Source organism: Lissotriton helveticus, chromosome 1_1, assembly GCF_964261635.1.
Source record: "Lissotriton helveticus chromosome 1_1, aLisHel1.1, whole genome shotgun sequence".
Lineage (NCBI taxonomy): Eukaryota > Metazoa > Chordata > Amphibia > Caudata > Salamandridae > Lissotriton > Lissotriton helveticus.
This window is the reverse complement of record NC_136057.1, coordinates 2,089,223,609-2,089,245,586: the sequence shown is the minus strand read 5'-3', so window position 1 is coordinate 2,089,245,586 and position 21,978 is coordinate 2,089,223,609. Positions and strand designations below refer to the sequence as shown.

Here is a 21,978-nt window from a genome sequence, read left to right as displayed (position 1 = left end):
AGCTGCCAAACATGTCACAAGTCCTTCCCATTAACAGACCATGAGGTGCTTTTATTTTCATGCATTTTTTCCAAATATGAAAGTATTTACGAAAATACATGGAGCTTATAAAAGTGTAACATTTTTTGAAACCATGCAATAACTAACGCACAACCTTACAATCTATATTTCGATGCCTCAGGATTTGAAACAATGTTAGTCCACTGATAAGGAAATTGACAAGTCAGCAAAAATACCCTGACTGAGTAGCCACGCACTCCCCTTTTCCTGCTATAAAAGCAGCCGTGCCGCTGGTCACATCCATTCACCGCCACCATGAGGGGAATCATCCTAGCCCTTCTGCTCGCCCTTGTGGGTAAGATGGTCCTTCTGCTCCTGTGATTGTGAAGATTTGGAAGTATCTTGTTAATGCATAATTTTTTTAATGTTTTGTATAGCTTACCCAGATGGCTATTTTTTTGTTTGTTGCACAGGAGTAGAAGTGACTGTGGGGCAATCAGAGGAAGTATTTTGTAATTTAAATTATTGTAATTCAATTAAATTCAATGTTTTAAAATGATCAGCAACACTGCATGAGTTCTGTTCTAAGTTTTTTCTCATCTGTCCACTTGATATTTCTCCCCTCAGGCAGCGAGCAGCTCAACTATGGTATGTATTTTTTAATTATAAGTGTGTTTTTTATCTCATGGTATCTTATTGTGTTGAGTGTGTGGTTTGGTTCTCAAATGCTAGGACACATGTTGGCCTCAGGGCTCATGTCTGTGTCTTCTTCCAGAACCTATCTTCAGTGAAAGTAAGACCTACGTCTTCCAGTACGAGGCCATTATCCTGAATGGATTACCGGAGGCTGGCCTGGCCAGATCTGGAATGAAACTGAACTGCAAGGTGGAGATCAGTGGATTCGCACAGAAGGCCTATCTCCTCAAGGTAGGAATGAATACAATGTGAAGCGCACAGTGATGAGATGCAGCAAGGTGTTCACAAGCGCAAGTCCTCCACTAACCTCGGTCTATTAGACACATGAAAGACTAGTATGTGGATCAGGAAAGGCAGCTACTTCTGTTACTCTGCATTCAATAGCCATAGCATTTTAGAAAAATATGTTTTATTCTGTTTATTTGATACATAGTTTTGTTTCAACTAACTCTTACATAAATGTGCACAACTCAATGACTCCTGTTTGGGCCACTCAGCCTTTCAACATTCTGAAGTCAATAAAATGAGTAAAATTGAGTTGGGTAGGGATAAGCATCTGTTATTCTGCCTCTCAAAGGGAATTGTCAAAAAAGTATACTAACCCTATTCTGAACCATTTCCTAAATATCTCTGAGTACCTAGGCACATACTAGACAGACTATCTGGATAATGAACTATTGAGAGAATTCTAAAATGTTTACATTTTATTCTGTCCATCTTCATTTCAGTCTGTTGTACTTCTTTCCCTACAGTTCTATTTTCATCATTTTCCATCCTATTTCCCTTCTTTTTATTATTATTTCTGTACTTTTTCTGTCTATTCATCCCCTTTTCTGTATTTTCCCATCCACTTTCCTTCCTTCTCTCTATCTTCCTTTATGTCCAACCTTCCTTCTCTCATCCTTCATTGTCTTTTTTCCTTCTTTCTTCATTCATCCTTCTCGTCATCCATCCATACACCCGTGCTTCCATCTCTCCATCCATTTATTCATATCTCAATCTAGCCAAGCAAACGTCTTTCCTTCCACCAATAACTGTATTTTATGTCTCCATCCATTCATCATTCTCTACATTCATCCTTCTCGCATCCAACCATCATCCATCCTTCTCTCATGACCCTTTTCTCAATTCATCCATTCATTCTCGCATCCATCCATTCATCTATTCACCCTCTCTCCATACAGGTCTCTCCATTCCTCCCTTTCATCATCCTTGCATGCCTTCCACTGCAAGGGTTCATATTTATGTACTTTTTGGAGACCAGATTCTCCAACCAATGTCAATGGAGCCATAAAAAACATGAATGAATCTATGAATAATGCTTAACCATGTGAAGAGCTAGGGGTGTCTCTTAGCGCTAGAAATTTGGAAAGTAGTAAACAGCTTAACCTATCTTTATTTTTTAACCTATTTTTATAAGCAGGTTTACAATTCAAGTCATGTGGAACCGGGCCCTTTGCCAAGAAAGATGAATCTAAAAAATTCATCAAAATCAGATTTGCAATTGTGATATATTTCTAAAGCAAATGCTAAATTCTATAATGACATATATGAAATGACAGAGACTTGCTTACTTACGACAAACCAATGTGTGGCTGGGTATAGCTGAGTCCTACACCCTGGACCCACAGAATTTCCATGGTGTGATACACAGACACAGGCTCTGTGATTGCAAGTCTTGATAATCAATATTCATCATATGACATTGTAACTAAGACCCAATCCTATCTGATGCCTTTGTCTAAATTAACCTACAGAGATCCTTCATAGAAATGTGTTCTTTTCCAGATCACTTCCCCTGAATTCAAAGAGTACAATGGCATCTGGCCCAAGGATCCATTCACTCGGTCGTCAAAGCTGACCCAGGCTCTCGCTGCTCAACTCAGCAAACCAGTGAAGTTTGAGTACAGCCATGGACGTATCGGAGCCATATATGCCCCAGAAGCTGTGTCTGAAACTGTACTCAACATTTTCAGAGGGATCGTGAATATGCTTCAGGTCACCATCAAGAAGACACAAAATGTATACGACTTACAGGAGGTTAGTTTCACTAATTTCAAAATATAGTTATAGAAAAAGGTTGAGCCAATATTAATTCTACTTGACATATGTATATATAAATGGTATACCACAAAACTATGGAATCCGTCCAGGGAAGACAACTTATAGTTTCACCTAGGTTGGCTTCCTCTTAAATACACAAATAGCATTTACTGATAAAAATGAGGAGAGGGGAGGAGTGGTGGGGTCCCCTTTGCTCTGCAGGGAGCAATAATGCACTCCTCATTCTCGATGAGTCTCCAAGTAGTATACTTAAATTACACCTGTGCTCCAAACGTATCAGCTCTGCAACGCTCAGATCTACCAAACACTATTTAAAGAATAATGACTATATGGTCAACAACATATTATTTGGCAGATTTATCAACAATTTCTGTGGGTGCAAAGTCACCATAAGTGATAAAAATCAGTGCAGAGTGTTGATTTGGAACTTAATTTTCAGTGCGCTGGAAAGTTGTCTAAAATTAAACCAAAGTAGTGTCATGAGCTGCTTTGTGTTACTTTGTGTCCCATGTAACCACCCTTGGTGTTTAACACAGATGTAGTCTACTAAACTTTGTAGACAGGGCTTGCTGCCAAATTAATGTGCCTCCTCCAAGCAGATGCATGTTTTTTTCTACAGACTTTTCTTACTATGCTTGTGGGCTGTACTGTGCAGGAGACAGAGTGGAAAAAGTTTAGGCGCAAGTCTAAGTATAATATTTTGTAAGGGAAGAGTACTCTTCCAATACAAAACCTATGCAAGACTCACTCAAACACCTGTGCACTATTGTGCAAATGTGTGTGCATGGCAAAAAGAAGCCAAACTGTGCACCAGCGCTTATGACAAGAGTTGCAGCATCATAACTTAGCAGATATGATCCTATCCTCCTCTGTTCCTCTCACGCAATGCTGCACAGCAACTTTGGTTGTGGCAGAGCACTTCATGAGATATTAGTGAATCTGTCCCTCATTTCTCTTTCACTTTCTCCACACAACAAGGTCCATACATATTAGTACATTCTGTTTCTTTTCTTTAGGATTTAAAATCCAACTATGTACTTAATCCATTCATTATTTTACATACATTTGCTTAGAGGTTTTACAGCATTTAGAAAAATACAAAGACTGAAACTACTATTAATTAAACACCTCAAAATAAGTTGAAAAAATGGTGGTACACTTACAGAACAACAATTGTAAGCCTTTCTGAAGCCATGAGGATTAGCCCACCCATCAATGTATTACAGATGTGGAGATACATTTTGCAGATTGTGCCATACTTGAATCCTGGCTGGATTATGCACATTCAGTTAATCTTGACCTGCCTAGTTATGCATTAAATCATTCCTTCAAAACCAAGCAAACATGTTAGTAAGAGGAATGTATTGGTTCTTTCGCAGTAGCCTACTTTCCATTGCCTTATATTGGCCATTATTTATTGTGTGGATTTCAATTATAGTTTTCAGTACTATGTACCTGCCATAATATAGGCACCCCCGTACTAATTTGTAAAGCATTTCCCCCTACTGGACCAACAGAGTTTGAAGGTCTTCTCTCAAATTGCTCACAGTCATTAGTTTCAAAACATGCTCCCTAGATAGATTGTTTCTCTGTCCCCCCCACAACTTTGTGCCCTGCAAGGTAAACTCACCTCTACACTTAGACAATTCACAAAGGCCATAAAACCTTGACTCTTTCAAACATTGTTCAGTTTATAAGGTTATTTCTGCACCCCAGTGACAAGAAAGCAACAGACGCAGACGAGGAAGTACTGAATGACTAAATACCAAAATAATGTAAAAAAAACCTTGCCACAGTGCTCCAGAGTGATGTGCATACACCTACATAGGTAGACTTAAAATTAGCACAGACATCCATTTGTCCTCTTAATGTGTTCTTAAAGCTGTAGTCTTCATTTAGGTTCATTGAACCAATAGTACTACTGCACCTGATTACAGTGGTGCACAGAAAAGAAATTACATGAGTCGAAACCTTGGATTCAGCTGGCCTGGTTGACCTCGAAATAGGTGGCAACTCTAACTTTGAGAAATGTGTTTCTTATGTTAAGTGTTTGCATGCTCCAAAGGGTACTACTCAAGCGGACTTGGAATAAACTAGTAATTGGTGTTTTAATGGGATCTGACATCAAAGGTAATTGCTTTAAAAGCTAAACTGGGGATTGCATATTTTGGAATCCAAGAATAATCATTGCAGAAACGACGGACTGGGTGTGATACATTTATTTATAACACTCATATGTCTAGAAGCAACATATTGTCCAGTCTTAACCCCTTCAGTGCTCATGACGAGCTGAGCTCGTCATGACCACACCCGTTTTTATTACGGCCCAGCACTGCAGGGGAATCGCTCCAGCAGCCATGAGGTTAAGAAGCAGTAAAATGACTGATAGAACCTACGGCTAGACTTGAATCAGGAATCTATCTGTATCTGTGTCATAGTCTGCAGATCTGTAGGTTGAATCAATCAATGAATGCTGTATAAAAAGTTAATAATTCATAGAATTAAATATATATCTTCGGAATGTGTTTATATAAGGACAAACCAATATCCAGAATGGAGCCGCAGATTGTTTTACTTTATCTGCTGATTTCCACAGTCTGGAGTCACTGGTGTGTGCCATACACGATATGTGATTCAAGAAGACAAGAGGGCAAACAGCATCATTGTTGTGAAATCCAGGGATCTGAACAACTGCCAGGATAAAGTGGAGAAGAACATTGGCATGGCTTACGTGGAGAAGTGCTCATCTTGTCAAAAGGTTTGACCTTGTCACATATCTCTACTTGAAATCAACACTGAATCTTAGACCCTCACTACCAATGATAATTGTATGTTTTTTGCAATAGATTGTGAAGAATTTAAGAAGGGCTGCAACATATACTTACAAAATGAAGCCCAAAGAAGATGGTGCACAGATCACTGAAGTGACTGCACGACAAGTGTATCAATTCTCCCCATTCTATGAACTCTATGGTGCAGCTGTAATGGAAGCCAGGTGGGTGCCTTTCACAGAATCACTGGACTACCTGTATTCTACCTTGTGGATCATTGTGCATTATTCAGTATAGTTAAATATCATGTGCTTATAAAGAAGATATCAGCAATAATGATGTCTATAGCAATTTCAGCAATTTCAGCTTTAATTGAAGATTTTCAAACATAAAAACAGCTATCCAGACAAGTAGGCCAAAAGAACCACGTAAATAGCAACAAAAACATGTGAAGGCCAAAAATGAAAGTCCAAAAGTTGAAAAACAAATATATATTGTCCCTTAAGGTTTTGGCTACCACAAAGTAATTTAATATCAACGTCCATGTTTCATCCACTGAAAATTACAGGTACAATTCTCATGGTATGGAAATCGCTCATGTTTAGTTCTGTCTGTACAACTTATCCAACTCTTATGATGTATGCGTAAAGTGTCAGTGGATTTTTGGAACCACAATTACCAGTATCCCACACGTGCTCAGGCAATTCAGTTAACAGCTTATGGAGAGAGATATCCACATTGAGGGACACAATTTTATTCATGAAATCTATCCTTGGTCTGACTGTTTGTCTTATATCTAAACTATATAAAAATGAACAATAAACTGGGGGAGGTGTTCACCCACGTCATTTTCAGCAGCCAAGTTAATTTCAGCAGCCAAGTTATGGAATACACTACCTTTTCCAAACTCAGCAGTGGATAGGCAATAGGCCTTGTAGAAAGACAAAACAAACCAGTACTCTCAGATACACATTGTTTTTTGTTTTTTTTTAAAGAAAGTGAGCTGTATGGAACTCTTTTGAAGTGTGAAACAAAAAGCCAATTGATATCCCTCGCCCTACCACAGGCATTTTGGTGAATTGTCATCCATGGTGCTGTCTACAAACAGACATTAGCTGATTGCTGATTGTTCGTACAGTACTTTCATTTAACTTTTTTCTAGTGCATGTCCCAGTTAACTTCTTTCCCAGTTCTGCAAGCGTATAACTGTAACTGTTTAGTATGATCTGCATCACCTCTTTATGTTAAGCTGCATCAGATAGATTAAATGAGAATGATTTGTTTAGAGGTTCCATGTGTTCACAGGTTCCATTTACAGGACATCTTTCACAAACAAAAGCTGTGCATAGAAACTAAGAGAAAACACATCTTCAGATCATTAATCCAGTCTAATGAAATGAAGTCATACACCATCATACTTGAAATTTAGACTAAGAACTTGCCCCTTCCTATCATTTAAGCAACAAGCAGGGGCTGTGGCAGGGTCCTGTTTTAGTATAAGCAAGGGGCTAAGAAGATTCTTTGACCTCCTTCCATTGGCAGCCAGGAAGACGGTGGCGGTGGCACTCATTACATCTCGCCTGGACTACTGCAACAGCCTATACGCAGGATCAAATAGATCAGTCCTGCATTGGCTGCAGATGGTCCATAATGACACCGCCCGTCTTGTCCTGAGATGGCCAAGGAAGTCATCTGCCTCAGCAGCACTCAGGACCTTGCACTGGTTACCTATCCACAAACGGGTGCTGTTTAAAATCTTAGTTATCACCTTCAGGGCTTACCACCAGCAAGGACCCAAATACTTTCTAAATCGGTTTCAGAGATATGTGCCGTCTCGGAACCTTAGGTCATCAAACTTGAACTTGCTGTTGATTCCTAAATTCAGGCTATCCACCAAGGGAGGAAAATCTCTTGGTGTACTGGGCTCTAGGGCCTGGAATAAGCTTCCGCTCCAATTGCGCCAAATCCCTCTGGAGAACCCTTTCAGAAAGTCCCTGAAGACCTGGGTTTTTAATCTTTCAGATAAAGCATGTATAGCTCTGATATAAGTATAATGTTAGAGGCAAAAGCAGACTGATGCTTGACTAGTCTTCCGGCCTATTCCACTCTAGGTGACGGGTTTTCAGCGCCAAGATGCTCCTTGGAGTTAAAGCTGCGCTTTATAAGAATTAAATTACATTACATTACATCTACCATGCAAATGATGAGGGGATCAAGACTAATGCCACCATTAAGCAGAGTCAGTGGAGATTATTCTTTACATTGCAGAACAGGAGTATCTGACCCCACAAAAAGAGTAATTCAGAAGCAGGAGGAACTGCACTTCTGCCCCCTTGGCCTTAATCCAATTATATCAGTAGAGAAACACTATATTTTCAGTAAAATGTTAATTTTTCTATTTAAATATGTGCGTAGACAAAGCTAAGAACAGTGCAAGGATTTTCAGTACTCCAAGAAAAATTGCGTTTTTGCTTTCTGGAAAGATTCACAATCAATGAAAAAGGGACATTTTCTGATCTCTCATGTTAATGTGGCACCACGCATTGCTGGTGCATTGGTCCTCTGTCTAACTCACTTTATGCAAGCTCCAGCCCTTGACAAGGCAAATTGGAAGTTTTTACATTTTCTCTTCACCTTTCTTTCAGACAAGTGCTCACTTTTGTGGAAACCAAAAGCAATCGAGTGAGTGCTCCTGAGACTGAGCTCCAAAACCGGGGTGGTCTTCAGTACCAGTTTGCTTCTGAAATGTTCCAGATGCCGATTCAGTTACTGAAGATAAGGAGTCCTGAGACACAAGTAGGTAACTCAGTGTAAACATTCGATTGTCACATACATTTATTTTAATGTTAATAAAAATATTTTGGAGCCTATTATTAAACATATTTTCAACAGTTAACATATGTTTAAGGGCAAAAATACCACATTTACAATTACCTTGAATACACAAAGTGATTCTTGGCATGAATGCATTCATCACTTTGGATTTCTCCTCCACTATTGTGGAGACATCTGCAGTGGTAAATTCCAGACAAGGGACTGGAAATGTCTTTTCCAAGGTGTGGTTTCCCATTGAAATTTGGAATAAGTACAAACTTAAACTTAAACATTTGTGGTCATTCCTAAGATTAGATTCAATCTCTTCCTGCCCTGGAAATGGTCAGAGTTTTACTCCAACAAAGGGCTGGATCGATTCCCATTCCAGGATTGGAAGCAACTCCCCTTTCAGCATTGGAATGGTAAAGGACAATACACCCCAGATGTACTAGGGATGTAAAGAAAGAACTTTCTCTAAAAGGAAAAATATTTTCCCTAAAGAGAAAGGTTTTGCACAGCAGGCTCCATTCCTTGTTTGTAGAGTGTTATTCTATGTTGATCTCCATGCGGGAAATACCAGTAGTATGTTGAGAAACCTTTACCTGGCACAGCTTTCCAGGAATACTTATATATAAATAGGAAAGTATGCTCAGGTAGAGGTGTAAATATCTGTCTGTACTTTTATATTTTTTGTCCGAAATTGTCTCCTTTGATTGTAGTGGGTAGCTAGTTTTAGTTATTTATTCTAGCCTCGCTTAATAAAATGATATATAATATTTATAACATTCAGTTTTGCAATTTCACAGAAATGTAAAAAACTTAAGTTACTATTATCTAACACATTAGTATGTTTAAACTTCTTACAAGGAGATCACAATTATGTTGAGTAGTCCATGCCTATTTTACTGAGACATCTTTCCGCCACATTCAGTCCATCTCTCTACCCCAAACACAATGAGAACAGAAATTATCACATCGTCAGATCTTTAATTGTTTAGCCGATTTAGTAAACACAGCTGTTTTTCCACATTTGATACTATCTTCTTACAGTGTTTGGAAAAGCTTTAATAACTCAGAGGTATATAAACATCTAGAAATTTCCAAGAATCTCTTTTCGAAATACAGTTGGAAGCACAAAGCACTTCAACAAGAGCTTTAACAAATTATTGGCTGAGGTATGTGTTTGGATAATACAAAGTTGACTCTTTTGAAATGTCTCCAAAATCCAGGTCAATTTGTAGCCCACTTTCCTGTGCTCTGGAAAATATATAGCCATTATAGCCACTGAATCTAACACTTCATCAACCAGTTCACAAAACAAAGTAAAGCTCAAAACCTCTTGTAAGTTTCCAGAAACAAATTTTGCTCTACAACTTTAAATCAATTCAAGTGTAATACGTCCATAGATGCTCATCCTTAAAAGAAACCCCAGGTTTACTGAATCCACAAACATAGTGCACAGATTGGTCCAACAGCCTGTTCCCTCCGTTCAGTAGTTTGCCTCCCTCATTCTACATAAGAATCATGGGAAAGAGAAAACTGAAAGCAGAAGTTGTCTCTGAGCAGCGCACAGGAACACAAACCCAAAAAGTAAACAAAATGTATAGTTGTTACTAACACAAAGAACAAAACAATGGAAAATAACTTTCTACCTTACTAGCACCTTATAATTTAATACCATTACGCGCTACAAAAATTACAAACACATATGTCATTACATAATCTTTAAAGCTTGAAGGTTTACTTCTATAATATGAGCTATTAGTATCAGCCACAAATCTGGCAATAGTAATATTATTGCAAGAACTGTTTCTAGCACAGTACTTTTGTGAATCTGACTGAGGTGCTGGAATTCAAGATGTTATGTTATGTTATGTTGGCTTGTATAGCGCATGGCTACCCCAGCAACGGGGCGTCCCAGCGCTTGCAGACATGCCTGAGTGCAAGGCAACCTAGCCCATAGAAGTAACGTGTAGCGCCTTTAGGATACCCTAGATGGCGAGGAACAATATTATCCACCTAGTGAACCACAATCAGACCAACACCTTGCCAAACATTTTAGTTATCTTTATTGTTTCTCTTTGGTTCCATGTAGCTTGATCGTCCCTTAGGTGTCCAACCAGGTCTTTTTTACAAACACCAACTCCTCTACACTCCCTTCTATGTCACATAGTCTATGTTTGAGATCAAATCCCCTCCTATAGTTTCTTTGGTGATAGCCCACCATGCATGAGCAATAACTCCCTCCTTTGCACATCACTCTTACATTTCAACTACAATTGGTTGAGTTTCAATCCTGTGAACCTGCCTTTAAGAAATTGTTGGAAGATTTGCAATAAGCCCACGGTTTGACTCACAGTACATCTTTGAATGGTACCATCATCTCTAATGCACAGCCCCTAATCAAACAATTCATACTTTCTACAAGACAACTTGCTTGAGGAGAATACAAAGCAGTGCGATACAGTGTGATGGCAAGATCATCTCACAATTCTTGCATCTCTCAAGACTGGACATCATTAGCTGCTATTGTGGTCTTTGATATTTCCTCACATACAAACACACTTTTTAAATATGAAAGCACACTCCTGGTGGTTATCAAACTCACACAACAAGCAGTGCCCCATTTTAAAGCATAGTCTGTTAATACCAAAATAAATCTTTCTCTAAGTGGCAACAACTCAAATTTACCAATTATGTCCAACCCCAGTTTGTTTCAGAGTTCACCTGGAACCTCCAACGGGACAGTTCTCACATACCTAGATTTGTCAATACTTGCACTTTACAGACAGTCTCTGACAACTAACTCAGTTTGTCTGTCCAGATGTGGCCACCAATACTTCTCTCTGACACTGACTTTAGTTTTCCCAAATGCTTCTTATAAGCAAAATTTATGATTGGTCTCCACAGTGCAACTGGGAGAATTAACGATTTCCTCTGGTACAGTTCGACGTCCAATATGTTCAATTCCTCCCTCACAATCAAGAAGGCTTTGGCCTCCTCAGACATTAATGTAATTTTTGGCCATCCTGTGACCACAAAGAGCAACACTTTATTTTTCACATCATCATGTGCTCGGCTAATTTCCATTATGACTTATTAACAGAAAATAACATGACCTACATCTCAGGCAAATCAGTATCAGACAAAACTGATCTGTTGACAGGGAACCTGTAAAGACAGTCAGCTGGAACATTCATTGCTCTTAGAATATACGCCACTTTAAAATTGAATTCCACCATAATTCCACCTATCATTTGATACATGGACTGCTGTTGTCAATATTCCTGCATACTAACGATTGGACCAAAGGTCTCCGATAATTCTCGATTAACACTCCAAACCCCACAGAAAAAAAAACTTAAAGTGATGTTCAGTCCACATGCAAGCTTGATCACCGAATATCACTCTTCATCTACATTGAGTGATCTCAAGGCAAATGCAACCACTCTTGCTTCACCGTATACCACTTGAGACAACACTGCACCCAGAACTTTTAAGCTAGTGTAAGTGGTCAGAATACTTTTTTCATTACATAAAAATTCCCCAATGTAGGCATATTAGCAATCTCATTCTTTATACTTGCATAAGCTTCTTCACAATCCTTATTACATTCAAAACTCCATGCGAGCCAAAAACACAGAAGCCAACCTTTCTGAAGCTTGTATTTCTTCAATTATCCCCATTTGCAACAACCTGTTTAATTCCTCCTGCAACAGTTACAACATGAGTTTGGGTACTCTTCTTACTTTGTGCACAACAGGCCTAGCAATTTTTAAAGATGCTCCTATGCTGAATTTCTTTTAGCAACACAAGCAAATCCTTGAACTCTTTAACAAAATCTCAACAATCCCTGTATAATCACCAATGGTGGCAACCAAAAGTACTTGATCTGGAGAATTAGGATTAAGGGAATCCCTAAATCTCTTTGGTGACAGTACCTAGGCAAATTGTCACCATGTTTTGATACATAAACAGTACCTACAGTCTCCCTTCCCTTCAATTTAAAATCCATCACCAGATAACCAATAAAATCAATCTCTTCAACCACCATATACTTATGGGTTTATGTCTAGTGGTAACTGAGATATATTTTCACATCCAAAAATGTTCTTCCAAATCGTATAGCCCACCAGATTAAACGGCAAACCAGAATCTGCCAAAAACACTAGTTTTTCTCCACCCATCTCCACCTGACATGGTAATGCACCCCACTCCATCAATCTTTCCACCCATTTGTTTAACTCCCTTCATAAAAGGTGTTATCTGAAGAACAGCACTTTGGTTAATCTCAGGCCCATTAGTTATATACTTTGCTGTTTTTACATATACAAAGTAAATTATCCTCTTTTTCCACAATGTCTGTATGTGACACTCAAAGCATAAGAATTGGGACTATTGAAGAGGTGATTGGGACTGCCAAATTTAAAGCATTTACATTTAGACTCCTTCCCCACATTAGGATGAGCTTTGAAATACTCAGTTTCCTCTGCATAGTTGACTTGTTATTGTCAAGATTATCTCTGTCCCTGTCCGAGCTATTAAACCTGTCAAGAGTGTGAGTTATTGTGCTAAACATTTCCTTGATCTAACTATAAGTATGGTCATCCCTTTCACAATGTCCACAGTTTTTTTAAGAGAGGGATTTCTACCCAACAGTTTTCTTTTGACTCTGATTTCATTGGTTCATCGCACCAATTGGGTTCTGATCAGAGAATCCGTTACATCTACAAGCTCACACATTCTGGTAAAGCTTTTCAGAGATACCACAAAGTTTATAAACATGTCACACTTGGGTTAAGCCCTTGTGAAATATTCCTCTCATTCCATGACTACATTTATGTTCGAATCACATCCTTGTTGCCAAAAATATAATTCCAAGGATGCATAACTTTAAAAAAAACTCAGTTTATTAAATCAACTCACACATTACACTGCTGGGTATGAAAGTCTCCCCCCTCACTTCAGTTGTTCATAACCCACATTCTACATAAGCATCATGGGAAAGAGAATACAGAAAACAGAACTCTAAGATTACCGCACAGTGTCAACACCCAGTTTCCATTTAAAAGTGGTATTTAGGAGCATCTCCTAGTTATACATCAATTGTAAATTTGGCTTTATTTGCCTCATTCCGAACGTGTGTGATCCTATTATAAGTTAGAAAGACCTTTACACTCTTTAAGCTTCAGATGATCAAAGACTGTGTTGCAATGCATTGATCAGAAGGAAAACCGATCAATTGAACCACAGGATGCTCCTTAGCATCCAGGCAAGCATAGTGTTTTTTTCTGTGGTCAGATTAACGTGACCAAAGCCTCCACAGCACTTGGGTGCCTTAATTTGTGGAACAATTACAGATAGATGTGAAAAAGCCAGCTCCCACTCAACTTTATATATTAAAGTTTTGTGGACCACTAATCAGGGTATATGTGTGCAACACAGGAGAACAAACATATTAATAGAGAAGGGCCTTTGGACAGTAAGAGGTTTCATCTTCCTTTGAAGATCTAATTACCACTATTTCCACTTGACAAACACAAGTTTCAGTTGCTTCTCAGTTATGAAGCACATTTATGGCACTCCCTAAAGCACTGTGGAAGCCAGTGGAACCACGCAGTCTTCAGCAAAAAAGTTCAACAAATTTCTCTTACTTTTTATCAATTGAAAAAAAGTATATCTAACATTACCTGATGTCATAGAAGCCATTGATTTCCTAGGGTTTAACAATCTGCACATTCTTTGATATTGCTGTTTTGCAATAAAGTTATTCTGAGATATACGTCCCCTATAATTTCCGCATTGCAAGTATCTGTAGCCCTTTAGAGGTCGCTAATTGAAACCTCTACAGCGGTTACGTGAGAAGAAAGAAAGTAACAAATGTTACTGCCCATCTCTAAATCATCCCTCTACACGAGTATGAACATATCATGTCATGTTTCAAAACTGAAAACGTCCACTTTTTATTGACCTCTCATAAAAAGGAAAAACAAATACATGTAAATCAAGAAACGTCCATAATTTTTTTTTATAAATAATAGTTATAAAATGAAAGCAGGTTATCACTGTTAAGATCAGATGCACGATTTTTGCAACACATTAAAGTATTCCATAAGTTATATGATTTCAATATTCCCACTAAACCAACAGCAAGAATACAAAATGCACATAGTGTTTTCTACACGCAATTTTGGCTGAACAAAGATTCACAAATTAAAATCTATGGAATTATAACAGACAAAATATTGTTTTCGCCTCTCCTGCTAATAATTTTTACAAAGTTTAACAAATAGAACTTCATTGGTCATCCAAATTTAGTCATCCAAATTTAGAATCACAAACATACACTAAACTTTCATTATGTTTGCAACCTGCTCTAAAAGGTTTACAAATGTTCCTGAAAATGTTAATTAGCCCACATACTTTGACTAGTGAACATTTGATCTGCCCCATGTAAGGCTTTTTTTCAAAAGGGTTTCAATAAAGAATTGTTGCTGTACTATGAGTTCAATCTTTCACATGTAGGTATGAACAAATGGGGAAATTGGCAAACATTTAAAACTATCATCAAATGCTCGATGTTTTGTCTTTTTCTGGTTGGTTTTATGTAATAAATTTTATGTGTTGCATATGTTCCTGGATGTCTCAAGAATCTTTCCGTAATACATTCTACTGAACTGGAAATTACCCAACTTTAAAGATACAGGGTGAAATGGCTTTAGAGAGCTAATCTAAGGGAGTGGGCAGAAATAATTAGCTATAGAAACCTAAACCTTCCAAATTAAGAATCAATTCCCTGCGTCTTGGTTCCTGAAAGTTTGCTTGTATAGTATGTTTCATGTTCTATTTCTGAGTTATTGATTGTAAACAAATTTTATTATTTCTACTTAAGTGTTTTACATTTTGTGATAGGTTGCAGAAACCCTGCAGCACTTAGTGCTGAATAACCAACAGCAGGTACATGCTGATGCTCCAGCCAGATTCCTACAGCTCACCCAGATTCTACGTGCTGCAAGCTATGAGAGCATCCAGGCCATATGGAAGCAGTTTGCAGACCGACCTCAGTACAGGTGATTTGTTTTCAGGATGTTACATGAATGACTTGTGTCAATTGGATTGTATCTGTGTAACTCATGGCATTGGTATGTTACCTGCAGGCGCTGGCTTCTGAACACCATCCCAGCAGTGGGAACCATTGATGCACTGAAGGTTATCAAGCAGAAGATCCACAACCAGGAGCTGAGCCCCTGGGAGGCAGCGCAGGCTGCCACTCTAGCTGTCCAGTTTGCCAAAGCAGACCACCAGACCTTACAAGTAGCTCAAGTAAGAGTAGCACTCTGCATAGGTATTTTTTTCAATGAGAATTCCCAAAATACTGCAATTTCTAATTATAACAATAAGCCCTAGCTGCATGCTAACCTGGTCACTTTCAATTCCACACTCTTCTGTTTTATGCTACTTTGCACAACAAAAACATTTTTTGTATTTTAGTTCTGTTGTGCTACCCTCTCAATTCTATGACACACCCATTTCACATTGGTCTCACCAATATTATCTTGGTTGCATAGACTTTACCATATATATCAACAAGTAACCCAAAATGTCATTTATTTTGAGTACATTATTTTAACATCATTTACAAAATGGTTGCTTTGTGGACTGGCAAAATATATACAATACAACTCACTGAGGTATTTATGAAAATGTAGTAAATATTTCAAGAACATGAGTGGTGAATAAAAAAACATACTCTCTATGCCAATGTTTGACCTCTGTCCGTGACCTTGCAGGATTTAGTGAAAGTGGCAGAACATCAGAAATCCTCTATCATCTATAAGGCTGCGATCCTGGCTTATGGGTCAATGGTGAACAAGTATTGTGGTGCACACTCCTCTTGTCCGGAGGAAGCCCTATCCGTGAGTAGCATTTTTAACACTGAGAAGGGATATTATATTGCATGGAATGTATTTAGTTTATTAACACAATCAGTGTGCTTTTGCTTCTGATTAATGCTTGTGTGTTTAATTATGTGGACACAGTATTTGTGACAATTGTGCTTCCATTATTACTATAATTACAATCAGGTATGATCTGCCTGTAAGTGCCCATGTGCTACATTTACTTATATCTGTATAAGTGCTATTGATAAAAGAAGGGAACATTACATTTTGACAATAGTGCCCAGGTTAAGATACCTAAAATGAATGCACACTAGGAAAATGCCTTCTGTGTGCATTCACCATATACACTAGGCACACCTTCAGTCAGTATATCCCACAGATTAAGTGTGTTCTCTTAATTGATAATATAAAGTAAATGTGTTTGAAGGACAATTTCATTTCATGTACAGCAGTACTGACAATGAGTAGGTGTGGGTGGCCCTCGTAAGAGCTATTACCTTGAACACTGGATTTGAACCAAATTCTCATTTAGAGGCTGGTCAGCCTCCTCCACCAGGTTTAGGGAGGCCCAAAGGAAGCAAAGGAAAGGTAGATGATGGTTTGCTTTCTCGCTGTTCTTCTCTTGCCACTCTCGGGCCTCCATGGAACCAATGTAGATGGGTGAATTTCAGGTGATGCTCTTGTTTTTCAAGCCTCCATGATGCACGATAGCCAGTGTCAGACGACTCTTCTTCATGCTGACAGTGGATTAGAGTTACTGTCATCAGTGCACCAGCATTACAATCTCCTACAACCTGTGTCCGGGAAGGGGAAGAAAGAAAGGTTAAGAGTGTCTTTGGGAGAGGTGGCAGGGAGCGGGGTATTTTTGTCACAGAAAGTTTCAAAAGAACACAGAAAGGTGCTCAGTGAGCTAATGGCTTACTTATGGCTACTGTCAATGCTATGGAAGTTGCAAGATGAAGCCCACAAAGGCAAACTCAGTCCTATATCTTCAAAAGTTAAGTTAAGCAATAGCATTAGGTGATAGTGAACCATTTATCTCCAGGGCTTATGGATGCTTGCAAGAAGTGCTAAATAAAAAACAAGTTACTGTTGTAGAATGCAGCAATGAAGAAACAGAGAAATGGAAAGGCGATGAGTCAGGCAGGACACCATTTTCTTTATACATGTGGAGAGTGAAGGAGGACATGGTGATTTCGCTGTGATGCTCTCCCATAGAGCCTGTACAGCTCATCCAAGACATCAGTTTAGAGGGTTAGAGTCCATCGGGTGGCGATGAATAAAGCTGTCACAAAAATGAAGTTTGTTATCAATGATTTCAGTGAGTTTCCTATTTTTTTATGTTACTCTGTATATTTGTCTGATAAACAACTGAATTGTTGACAGCTATCCCTCTTCCACTATCTCTGTAAAATAGCTCCCATCAAAACAGTGAACAAGGTGGGAGTGACACTTTGATCTAACAACTCAGTCTCTGTTGCTACAACTAAGCACCAAACAAAGCACATTCTCTACTGTGCAACATGTCCATAATCTGCTCTCTATTAAGCTTATCACAAATATTCCTTCTCATTCATGGTCTAGTCTTATCTATATTACTGCACTACCCATTCATTCTCATCAGCGCTCCACTGAAGACCTTTTCTAAACTATAAGTGATCCCTAGTGGAGTTGTAAGAATACTTTTGATGGAAAAACATGAGCACATCTCACCATACAGACAAAAATCAAAAAGAAAGGAGGAAAAACATGAGATTATGCTAGTGAAAGACTGTCAAAACTCTGTTTTTTGCAGCCCCTGCATGACCTGGCAGCTGAAGCAGCCAACAATGCCCATGAAGAGGACATGGCGCTGGCTCTGAAAGCCATGGGTAATGCAGGACAGCCAGCCAGTATCAAGCGCATCCAGAAGTTCCTTCCAGGATTCTCCTCCAGTGCTTCCCAGCTCCCAGTGAGGATCCAGACTGATGCAGTGATGTCCCTGAGGAACATTGCCAAGGAGGATCCAAAGAGGGTAAGAGAGACGCAGGCAAACTCACCAAATAACCATCCTAAAGTGTATTTATGAAAAAACAAATAAACCTGCAAAATGGGTATACACCTATGTGTGGGAACTGTTTTGCTATATTTTGAAATTGACAAACATTCTGGGAAGAACACTTCGAAAGCTGTCTCGGGACTTACAAAACATACAAAAGGCAATGCACGTGAGTGTGTGTGCCCAACGTTCATCTACAATTGTAAAACATTTCTGGAATGCACCTGTTTATCCTTATCTGCCTTTTAAAAAAGTCTTCCACATAGGGTAGGTATTTTGAGAAGGTCACTAATAAACACTAATCCCCTTTTCCTTTATAAACAAACTTTTCTTGTGTGAAGCCTCCTCTTTCAAATTATCACCTCAAGAGATTGTGGTATCCTAAGCAATTTCCATACACCTATGGCTAGCTTATGCCAGTTAAGGTATGGTTGTGCTAAAAAGTGTGCTAAAGGCATTGAAAATATATGTGCACGGTCACAGTTAGAGCTTGGTTAGTGTTAATCTCACACTGCTATGTACAAACAACATGCCCGCAACTCTATTGTAATGGCTTTCAGTAATACTCAATAATGCACAGAAACGTCATGACTTCTCCATACAGAGATTACACCTGCATGTGTGGAAACAGCATTGTGAATCCACTGTAAGCAATGCATACAGCGATTCTGTACTTATTCTGATTAGCTTTGCGAACAAGACCAATATAATAAGCTAGACATCAAGACAATGTTGAATAGTAACTTAAATACATATTTTAAGACATGTTTTCTTAACTTCATAGCTACCATTTAATAGGTTGAAGCACATCAAACAATCTAAATAAGGACTCTTTTCAAATCATTGCTCTACTTGAGACTATTTAAAAGGAGCAATAATACTCTAGCATGCCCATCCATGGTACATCTTGGAAACTGAGAGACAGATTCAGAAAGATTGGTGTATGAGTAGGTGTGACTTGCTGTTATAATACTCCTGAGTTGCTCACAAATCTGAAGAGTAGGCCAGGAGTGCTCTTGTTCTACACCTGGCAGCTTTTCCCTGTAATTTTGGAGTAAGTGCTAACATCATGTTTGTGGATGGAGCCCACAATGTGTAGCCAAGTGCTTAGGACTTTGGGCAAACTATAGAAGTTTGACATGCAAGTTCAAATCACAATTTGTCTGAGTTTATGCAGTACAATGAGAATGCAAGGCTTGGTAATTTAGATGCAGTTTATTGAACGGCATAGGGCCCAGGTTGCAAAGGTTTTGCTATGAATGAGTATGACTTATTTGTGCATTACTCCTGCCTTATTCTTGAATTTCAGTGGTCACTATTGACTAATAAAATAGTATGTTGCAGCAACATCTTCATGGATCTGGCTAGTGGTTAATCCAGATATTGGAGACTTACTGTTTGCTGCACATCAGCTACATCAAATATTACTGCACTTCCTGAGTAGTGACCTGAACTTTAGACAGTAGTAGAAATAACTAGGTATGCAGATACTACTTTAGTAACTACATACAGTACAGCATCTTCTGGGTATTAAGCTTGATATCAATGCAAATACATAACCATATGCATAGGTACATTTCCAGTACCTGATACTACTGGTTTAACTAGCAGAGTTCATACAGTACAATAGAGATATGTTTTTTTCTCTCTATAGGTTCAGGAGATTCTGCTCCAGATCTTCATGGACCGTCAGGTTCGTACTGAAGTCCGGATGATGGCTGCCATGGTTCTGTTAGAAACCAAGCCTGGTCTCGCCTTATTGACAACCATCGCCAACATAGCATCCAAGGAGAGCAAAGTGAACCTGCAACTCGCGAGTTTCGTCTATTCACAACTGAAGGCTTTGTCCAGAAACCGAGTCCCATCGCTCCATCAAGTGTAAGTGTCAAAGTACAAGGTTCTAATTGAACGTAGACTTATAATAAAATGTAATCATACTTGTAACAAGATCTCAATGATGACAGGTAACATTATTTCCTTCAGGGCTGCTGCTTCCAGTGTTGCTGTAAAGATATTAAACCCGACGCTCGACAGAATGAGCTATCGATACAGCAAAGCGTTACACATGGGTTCCTTCCAACGTAAGTCCTTAAAGGGTACTTCAGATCATTTTGAGGTGTTTTGGTTGCTTTCCAAAGCTGCGATATTTTTTCAAGTAGTACCATTAATAAAAACATTTTATCAGTGGAGTGCAAAACTACACCAACAATTTATGTATAATATGCATCTTAGGAAAGACACATTACCCCTGATTGTCACAACATTCTTTCTGCTAGCTTTCAGAAGGCTGTCATATGTTTACAGATAGAAGTCGTCCTACAATTATGGATGAGCGCCAAACCTTCACTCCTTGCTTGATACAACAATAACACAGCATTACAGTTTTTCTGCCTTCATAAGCATAGCCAACAAGCTCCATTCCAATAGGATCTGGATATCAGAGTGATTGTAAATAAGGAAGATCCATCGAGTCACATTATTGACTTAGAGTGGTCTGGGATGTTCATGAAATTTTCATCCAAATTTTGGCTCCGTAAATAAAGTGACATGCAATTTTATGTTAAAAAGCCACATGAAGCAGAGCATCAACCCCTTTTATATCCATGAAGACTTACAAAGTGTTGTGTAATTTGTTAATATGGCATTTGATATACTGGATGACTACATTAAAGACAGAATTATAGTGTGAATATGGTCATGCTTATTCCACAGCTGTGATCAAGGTACCATCTCTGATTTTATAGGGCTCCAACACAGTGCTAACATTATGTTTTGATACATTTTAGGACCGGACAAATCACCAATATTATGGTATGTTACATTAATTAGCAGAGGATGTTTGGTGGAATAACTTATAATAGAGTCAAGCTGGAGTTTAGCCACTTTCCCAAACATCATCACAAAACTATACTAACACTATGGGCTAGGGTTGAATCACAAAAGTGGGGCACACCAAGTGCAAAGCTTTGTACAGGGATTTATGTTTGCTGCACAATGTCTGCTTTTCATTAGAAAGTTGCCTAATGTAACACATGGTTGTACACTACTATGCACTACACTGCACTGCTTTGATTCTAGGGACGTTCGATGGGTGGCACATGGAAGTTTCCTTGCATGCACAGAGGGTTTTATATAAAAAGCCCTGTTAACTGAAAAGGGTAGACAGCGATTTCTGCCAAAATGGTATTCTTACTTGACGTAGGCAGAAGGTTTGAGAAAAGTTTTCTTTTCTGAAAGCTGTGCAGATTTTGTGTGGTTGCTGCACATTTCAGCACACATATATAGTGGGAAAATTATTAACGTATGTCCAAGTTTTTTGAGATGTTGCAGGTCCCCTTTCAGTATAAAACCTATGTGCGACATCATGCACATATTCCTGCACTATGGTGCAAGGGTTTGTGCATTCGTTCATTGTAGCCAAAAGTATGCCAGCAACAGTGAAGAGAAAAGCAGTGCCATATCTTAATAGATATGGTGGTGTTTTCTTCTCTCCTTTTGAAACAACACAGCCTAGAAACTTTGCTGTACTGTGTTGTATTAAAATGAAGTAAATTGACTTTGAAGGAGCTGTGTTTGAAGCTCCACAATAGAAAGGGTAGACAAAAAGTACAAAGAGCACTCCATAGTGTAAGTCCATATTTAATCTGAATTTTGAGAATAAAGTGACCATTTCTCCCTTTTTCACTCTCATCAT

The 21,978-nt window shown here is 38.6% G+C and overlaps 1 protein-coding gene across 1 annotated transcript in view; it reads left to right on the top strand.

Moving 5' to 3' along the window:
* Positions 1-230: 230 nt before the first annotated feature.
* Positions 231-21,978, top strand: part of LOC144756128 (vitellogenin-A2-like) — an 80,355-nt gene continuing 58,607 nt past the window's right edge. Inside the window, exons 1-13 of the mRNA XM_078645684.1 lie at positions 231-355; positions 628-648; positions 776-927; positions 2,485-2,736; positions 5,357-5,518; positions 5,607-5,755; positions 8,177-8,327; positions 15,258-15,415; positions 15,503-15,668; positions 16,136-16,261; positions 18,042-18,260; positions 19,939-20,162; positions 20,268-20,365. Of these exons, the coding sequence (XP_078501810.1) occupies positions 316-355; positions 628-648; positions 776-927; positions 2,485-2,736; positions 5,357-5,518; positions 5,607-5,755; positions 8,177-8,327; positions 15,258-15,415; positions 15,503-15,668; positions 16,136-16,261; positions 18,042-18,260; positions 19,939-20,162; positions 20,268-20,365 (1,918 nt within the window). The 5' untranslated portion in view covers positions 231-315. The remainder of the gene's footprint in view (positions 356-627; positions 649-775; positions 928-2,484; positions 2,737-5,356; positions 5,519-5,606; positions 5,756-8,176; positions 8,328-15,257; positions 15,416-15,502; positions 15,669-16,135; positions 16,262-18,041; positions 18,261-19,938; positions 20,163-20,267; positions 20,366-21,978) is intronic.